Source organism: Coturnix japonica, chromosome 22 (assembly GCF_001577835.2).
Source record: "Coturnix japonica isolate 7356 chromosome 22, Coturnix japonica 2.1, whole genome shotgun sequence".
NCBI lineage: Eukaryota > Metazoa > Chordata > Aves > Galliformes > Phasianidae > Coturnix > Coturnix japonica.
The window spans coordinates 1,061,026-1,068,869 of NC_029537.1; the positions used below are offsets into that span (position 1 = coordinate 1,061,026).

The window sequence follows — 7,844 nt, forward strand, 5'->3', positions numbered from 1 at the left end:
CACCGCGGGAGGTGGGGGGCGGGGACACTCTCCACCCCTTCTGATTGGCTGAGAGCACAGGTGGGCGGGACACTTCTCTTCTTTAACCAATCCCGTTCAGCGCGCGCGCTGATTGGTCGAACCCTCGAGCCGCGATTGGCTGCCGGGCTCCTGTCGGCAGTTAAACGGCCAATCCCGCCGTTAGTAGCCGCACTTGGTAGCGCCGCCTTTCTGAGGAGAGCCCGCCCTTTTCTCTCACCCCGCCCGCCCATGGCCGCCATGTTGCGCGGGACGTCGGCGCGACGAGGTCAGCGGGCGGGGCTGCTCCGCTGGTACCAAATCCCGCTGTCCTCGGCCCGTGTGCCCCGCTCGGGGCTCTTCAGCTCGTCCTTCCAGTACAGCCTGTGTTCCTACCAGCAGCTCCGTGTCAGTAAACACCTCCGGGTAGGCCGCCCCTTCCTCCCGCCGCCGCTCGGCCCAGTGGATCCGCGGCCTCCGGCCTCACCGCCCCCAATGAGGCCTCAGGGCGGAGCACGGACAGGTGAGAGAGGACGGGGGGGGGACCATGTTTGGCCCCACATAGAGCAACACAATGATCCCCTTGTATAGCCAGGGTCCTATAGAGCCCCCACTGATCCCTATTGAATCCTCAGAGCCCCTATAGAGTCCCCCATTGATCCCTATTGCTCCCCATTGATCCCTATTGATCCCTATTGATCCCTATTGATCCCATTGATCCCTATTGATCCCCACTGCCCCTATAGAGTCCCCCACTGATCCCTATTGAATCCTCAGAGCCCCTATAGAGTCCCCCATTGCATCCCCAGTGCCCCCCACTGGTCCCCATTGCATCCCCAGAGCCCCTATAGAGTCCCCCATTGCATCCCCAGGGCCCTATAGAGCCCCCCATTGCATCCACAGTGCCCTATGGAGTCCCCCATTGATCCCCATTGTATACCCAGAGTCCCTATAGAGTCCCCCACTGATCCTCTTTCTATCCCCAGAGCCCCCATAGAGCCCCCCATTGCATCCCCAGGGCCCCCCACTGATCCCCATTGCATCCCCAGAGCCCTATGGAGCCCCCAATTGCATCCCCAGAGCCCCTATAGAGTCCCCCACTGATCCCCATTGCATCCCCATTGCATCCACAGAGCCCTATAGAGTCCCCCATGGATCCCTATTGAATTCTCAGAGCCCCTATAGAGCCCCCCATTGCATCCCCAGTGCCCCCCACTGATCCCCATTGCATCCCCAGAGCCCCTATAGTGTCCCCCACTGATCCCCATTGCATCCCCAGGGCCCTATAGAGCCCCCCATTGCATCCACAGTGCCCTATGGAGTCCCCCATTGATCCCCATTGTATACCCAGAGTCCCTATAGAGTCCCCCACTGATCCTCTTTCCATTCCCAGAGCCCCCATAGAGCCCCCCATTGCATCCCCAGAGCCCTATGGAGCCCCCAGTTGCATCCCCAGAGCCCCTATAGAGTCCCCCATTGCATCCCCAGGGCCCTATAGAGCCTCCCATTGCATCCCCAGAGCCCTATAGAGCCCCCCATTGCATCCCCAGTGCCCCCCACTGATCCCCATTGCATCCCTAGAGCCCCTATAGTGTCCCCCACTGATCCCCATTCCATCTCCAGAGCCCTATTAGTACCCCCATTGATCCCCATTGATCCCCATAGCCCCTATTGAACCCCCCATTGCACCCCCTGAGCCCTATTAGAACCCCCACAGATCCCCATTGCATCCCCAGAGCCCTACGCTGTCATTCCCCCCCAACCCACATCATCCCCAGTGCATCACACTGGCACCTATATGATCCCAGTGCCCCACACCGACCCCAATGTCTCCCCATAGCCCTGCAGTGCCCCAAGCAGCCCCGTGGCTCCCGCAGGGCACGACGGCCTCGTGCCAGCCCCCGGCGTCCAGCCCAGCGGGGCTCAGCCTCGTGCTCCCCATGGAGTGCAATGCAGCCCAGCATTGTCAGTGAGGGCAGGATGGTGCCACAGCGAGCAGTGGACGTGGCAACGACATCGTCCAGTGACAGTGATGAGGAGCTGATCCCTCTGAAGGAGCTGCTGGCTGGCAGCAGTGGGCCCTCAAGCCCCGCTGAGCACAGGGAGGTCAGTGCCAGGGCATCAATGGTGCTTGGGGATGCTGTCAGGTGTGTGGGGACACTCAGCCCAGCACTGCGGTCTTGCTTGGTGCCCAGGTTGTGTGCCCACAGCCAGACCCGCTGGCCAACAGCCTGGATGCGCTGCTGCTGGAGAAGAGGTGAGGCTGGCACCCCTGGCGTCCTACAGACAACTGGGGGCTGCTCGGTGCCCTCAGCACAACCTTCATCCCTGCTGTGCCAGGGAGCAGTGCCCGGCCAGGGCAGTGGAGGACGGCCTGATGCAGCTGGGTGTGAGCAGTGGCAGCCCACAGGAGTCGTCAGATGAGGACACGCAGCTCCTCGAGGAGCAGAGGTACCAGGGCAGCGGGTGGGCACTGCCTGCTGTCCCTATATTGCCCTTCACATCACTTTGGTGGCTGTTTCCCCCTGTCTGCAGGGCCTTCCTGGCACGTTTTGAACTGAAGCTGCTCACCTTCCCCACCACTCACCCTGGGGAGCCCATCTTCCACAGCTGCCCGCTCCCACCGCCCATCCTGGACACGTATGGGCTGCAGCCTCGCAGCGTCCTGGAGCAGAATTTCCTCTGGTGAGGAGCTGGGACGGGGACAAGGGGACACTGCAGGGCCCTGCTGACCCTGTGTCTTCCCACAGCGCTTCTCCTGCTGGCCAAGTGGCCTTTGTACGTGACGGTTACCTCAACCTGCTCTACCAAACCACGTCTGCCTGCCCGCTGCCCGTCCTACGCTGGCTCTTCCAGGTGAGCCACCGTGGCACGAAGGTCCCCATCTCTGTGCGTTATCACCTCCATCACCCCTTATCTACTTTGGCAGCTGACGAGCACGTGGCCAGACAGAACCAACGCCTTCCGGACACTGTGGGAGATGTGGATGAGAAGCGATGGTGAGTGTGTGGGGTGGGCATAGGGTCCCTATACACCCCATGGGCACCGTTGTCACCGCTGTCCCCCTGCCCACAGATGAGCCCTGGTGCCCCACACTGCAGGATATTGGCCAGGCCTTTGCCTACATGGGTGCTGACCTGGAGACCCTGCGCTGCCGGCGGCTGCTGCCCCCCGAGCTGTGCCCCACAGACACCAGGTGAGCCCTGACGGGTGTATGGGGGTCATTAAGTGGGGTAATTAGCAGCATTAACACTTGTCAGTCTCAGCCAGTGCTGATGCTTGGGAAGGAAATTCAATCAGTTGAGCTCTGATCAGAGTGTTTTAAAAGGTACTTTTATAAGTGAGGTGTAATAGATCGTACCTATTTAATTCAGTTCCTTTCCTACCTGCTTTGTGGGATGGCTGGGAGCTGACTTAGATCTTCCATCCATAGCAGCTCCATTTATAAGTAACGCTGCCATCTTTCCCTTGAGCATCCAGGTAAGGACTGACCTTAATCTTTGTAGCCATTCTTTCACCTTAAAGATGTTGAGTTGCAGCTGGAAGGTGAGCGGCACCGAGTCTCACCCATGTCTGTATCAACATGTATCATAAAGCAGGTGGAATTGGGGCTGTGTTTGTGAGCTGGCAGTGCAGGACACGCTGTGCTTTGGGTGGGGGGCTGCAATGTTCAGCCTTTCGGCCCCTCTGCTTTTATCAGGCCGCATCCAGAGCGGGGAAACCTCAGCGCAGCCGACACGCTGGCCCTGGTGACGCAGCTGGGGGACGTGTGCAAGGTGTGAGCCATCTCTGCTGCTAATAGCTGGGACAAGGGGGGGGGTGGCACCATGTCCCTGCCCTGCTGGGGGTGGTGCAGCATTGCCATTGACCTGCTGCTCCCCACAGCTGCTCACGGTGTCTGTGGTTGCCTGTCCGTGCCACTACCCCGACCGTGCCCGCAGGGAGCTGCTGACGCTGCTCTGCTTCCTCAGCCTGGACCGCGCGCTGCGCTGCCAACCACTGCCCGACCTGTGGCACCTCCTGCACTGCCTGCTGGACGGCATCGTGGCCTGGAAGGAGCAGGTATGGATCCAAATGAGGCCACCCTGCCACCCCCAGTGCTCAGTGCCACCCCGGTGCTCAGTGCCATCATGGTGCTCAGTGCCATCCTGGTGCTTAGTGCCATCCTGGTGCTCAGTGCCATCCCAGTGCTCAGTGCCATCCTGGTGCTTAGTGCCATCCTGGTGCTCAGTGCCACCCTGGTGCTCAGTGCCACCCCCGGTGCTCAGTGCCATCCTGGTGCTCAGTGCCATCCTGGTGCTCAGTGCCACCCCTGGTGCTCAGTGCCACCCTGGTGCTCAGTGCCACCCTGGTGCTCAGTGCCATCCCTGGTGCTCAGTGCCACCCTGGTGCTCAGTGCCACCCTCAGTGCTCAGTGCCACCCTGGTGCTCAGTGCCACCCCCAGTGCTCAGTGCCACCCTGGTGCTCAGTGCCACCCTGGTGCTCAGTGCCATCCCTGGTGCTCAGTGCCACCCTGGTGCTCAGTGCCACCCCTGGTGCTCAGTGCCANCCCTGGTGCTCAGTGCCACCCTGGTGCTCAGTGCCACCCCTGGTGCTCAGTGCCATCCTGGTGCTCAATGCCACCCCTGATGCTCAGTGCCACCCCTGGTGCTCAGTGCCACCCTGGTGCTCAGTGCCATCCTGGTGCTCAGTGCCACCCTGGTGCTCAGTGCCTGCCCTCTCTATCCCCACAGCTGCCCGTGCTCTGCCTGTCCCTGTGCCAGCTCTCCCAGCACCATCACAGCCTGCTGACCGTGGCACGACTGCTACCAGATATCACGGACAGGGAGAGGTGCGTGTCCTGCCTGCCCTGCTGTGCCCTGCATTGATGAGGAGCTGGCACAGCCCCCAGGCTCAGTGTCAGGCCGTGCGGGTTGGGATGCGTCTCGCTCTAATTCCTTTATTCCAGCTGGCTGCTCGGGCACAAAGCGGGCACGGAGCGGCTGCTGGTGGCACAGTGCTGTCCACGGGCACCTGGAGGGCACCGCGGTGGCACTGTGTTGGCAGTGACAAGCTTGGCAGCCTGATGCTCTTTCCTTCTCCATAGGGAGCTCCGCAGGCGCCTGAGCCTTTGTGCCATGGCCCAGCTGCTGGGGGAGGCGCCGTACAATGTTCTGGCCCTTGGGGCGGAGGAAGAGGTGGGTGCAGCCCCCCCCCCAGGTGCCCCCTGTGTGTCCCTACGTGTCCCCTGACCCCACGTCCCCACAGCTGCCTGCGCTGGAGCAGCTCCTGGCACAATCCTGGCCTGACAACCTGCATCTCCCCACTCCCCCCGATGCCATGGAACTCGAGCAGGAGGTGGGTGCTGTTATTCCAGGGGTGAAGCCCCCCCCAGAGGTGCCCACCCCCCCCCCATTGCTCACCCCTTTATCCCCACAGACCTGCTACCTGAGCCGCAGCCTCCTCTACCTGGCCGACATCGTGGTGGGCACGGAGCGGCCGCGGGACGAGCAGCGGGTGGGTACCAACCCCAGGGGGGGTCCCAGGGGGGTCCCACACACCCTTTACCCCCCCTATTATCCCCATAGGGACACCTGCAGCGGCTGTGCACCCAGCTGGAGCAGTTCTTCGGGTCGGGGCTGCACGAGGACATGGGGCAGTTCTATCGTTCCCAGCTGAAGAACTTGGCCACGGTGCTGTACATCAAGTGGCACGAGCTGCTGGAGTAAGGGGAGCACCCAGGGGGAACCCCATTAAACAGCCCCACGTCACCCCAATGCCTGGGTCTGGTTCTATGGGGTCAGGCAACACAGTGGGATGGAGGACCCTATAGGAACAGGGAAGGATAGGAAACCTAATGGGGATGGAGAACTATGGGGGCAGTGATTCCTTGTAGTGCTTGGAAACCTGGTGGGGATGGATGGAGGGCATATAGGGTCAGGGAATCCCAATAGTGTTTGGAAACACAATGGGGATCAATGGGGATCCCCAGTGATAGGAAACCCAATGGGGATGGACAGGGAACCCCAATGGTGTTTGGAAACCCAATGGGGATGAATGGGGAACCCCAGCAGTGATAGGAAACCCAATGGGGAGGGATGGGGATCCCTTATAGGGACTGGGGAACCCCTGTAGGGACAGGAAACCCAATGGGGATGGTTGAGGAACTCCCACAATAGGAAACCAATGGGAGGATCCTTATGGGGCAGGGAACCCCAGTGGTGTTAGGAAATGCAATGGGGCTGGATGGGGAAACACGGCAGTGATAGGAACCCAATGGGGATGGACAGGGAACCCCAATAATAGGAACCCAATGGGGGATGGACAGGGAACCCCAATAATAGGAACCCAATGGGGCTGGATGGGGAACCGGACCGGGATGGAGAATGGCCGTAGTGATTGGGAGCCCAGCGGGATGGATGGGGAGCCCTATAGTGATGGGGCGCTGTATCCGTTGTGTCCGGTGTGTCCTGGTTCCCCCCCATCTCCCCCCGTTCTGGGGGTCTCCGCCCCGGTCCGTCCGACCCCCCCGTGACGTCAGGGGGGCGGTTCCGAGCGGAGCCGCGCGGCGCACCGCCGCCGGCCCCGAGAGGGCCCCGCCGGCCTCCCCCCCCCCGGCCCCGCCGCGCCCCGAGGTGAGTTACCCCCCCCGCGTTACTCCTCCCCCCGCTCATTCCCCGACCCCCGCCCTCTCACCGCACCGCCCGGTATTGGTTGTGGTTGGAGCGGCGGGGGCGGCCGCTTTGTTCTCCCGGTAACGGCGGCGCTGCCCGCGGACCCCCCCCATCTCCCACTTCCCCCCTTCCCCCCCCCCATCCCGGTGCCGTGGGTCCGGGACCCCCCCTCGGTGCCGCCCCCCCCGCCCGGTCCGTCCCGCTGGGCGTTGTTGTGGGGGGGTGGGGGGATGCGCGGTGTGTTTGGGGGGGAGGGGGGTGGGCTCGACCCGGCCCTGGGCCCCCCCCCGTTCGCCCCCATAACGCGGCGGTACCGAACGCGATGCCCGCGGTAACGGCTCCATCGCGGCGCCCACGGAACCGAACCCCGGGTCCGACGGAGCCGCAGTTGTGGCCGCGACCCCCCCCCGGGTACAGCCATGGCCACAGCACCCAGCGGCACCCATAGCACCCCAAATACAGCCATAGCACCCCAACTGCACCCATAGCACCCCAAATACAGCCATAGGACCCCAATAACGGGTATAGGACCCCAATAATGGGGTATAGGACCCCAATAATGGGTATAGGACCCCAATAATAGCCATGGCATCCCAGTTATACCCATGGCACCCCAATTGCACCCATAGGACCCCAAATACAGCCATAGCACCCCAGTTATACCCATGGCACCCTAAATACGACCATGGCATCCCAATAATAGCTATAGCATCCCAGTTATACCCATGGCACCCTAAATACAGCTATGGAACCCATTTATACCCATGGCATCTCAGTTATACCCATGGCACCCCATTTATACCCATGGCACCCCATTTATAGCCATGGCACCCCAGTTATACCCGTAGCACCCCATTTATAGCCATGGCACCCCAATAATAACCATAGCATCCCAGTTATACCCATGGCACCCCAAATACAACCCTAGCACCCCAATTATACCCATGGCACCCCATTTATAGCCATGGCACCCCAATTATACCCATAGCACCCCAGTTATACCCATGGCACCCCAATTACAGCCATGGCACCCCACCCATCCCTATGCCCCCCCCCCGGTGCCTCCCGCTGCTCCCCCCGCCCCCATTAAGCAGCAGCCCCCAGCCCCACATTTGGTGCCATATACCCGTGCCCTCCATCCCATATCGGTGCCTGTTGCGTCCCACTCGTACCCACAGCACTGACCCCCCCCT

General features: G+C 61.7%; 1 protein-coding gene across 3 annotated transcripts; it reads left to right on the top strand.

Moving 5' to 3' along the window:
• The first annotated feature begins 143 nt into the window (after nt 1–143).
• Nucleotides 144–5,754, top strand: FAM178B (family with sequence similarity 178 member B). Of its 3 annotated transcripts, none has more exons than XM_015882959.2 (16): nt 144–311; nt 411–520; nt 1,838–2,103; nt 2,193–2,254; nt 2,338–2,448; nt 2,533–2,682; nt 2,748–2,853; nt 2,927–2,996; nt 3,073–3,193; nt 3,698–3,773; nt 3,883–4,059; nt 4,732–4,829; nt 5,085–5,175; nt 5,246–5,335; nt 5,417–5,494; nt 5,566–5,754. In XM_015882959.2, exons 1-16 carry the CDS (start codon nt 250–252, stop codon nt 5,704–5,706), a joined length of 1,809 nt encoding a protein of 602 aa, XP_015738445.1. In that variant the 5' UTR covers nt 144–249; the 3' UTR covers nt 5,707–5,754. The 3 variants fall into 3 exon arrangements, with proteins under 3 accessions (XP_015738445.1, XP_015738444.1, XP_015738446.1); XM_015882960.2 differs by having other exon boundaries at nt 177–286; nt 400–520; XM_015882958.2 differs by having other exon boundaries at nt 144–520.
• The last annotated feature ends 2,090 nt before the right edge of the window (nt 5,755–7,844 follow it).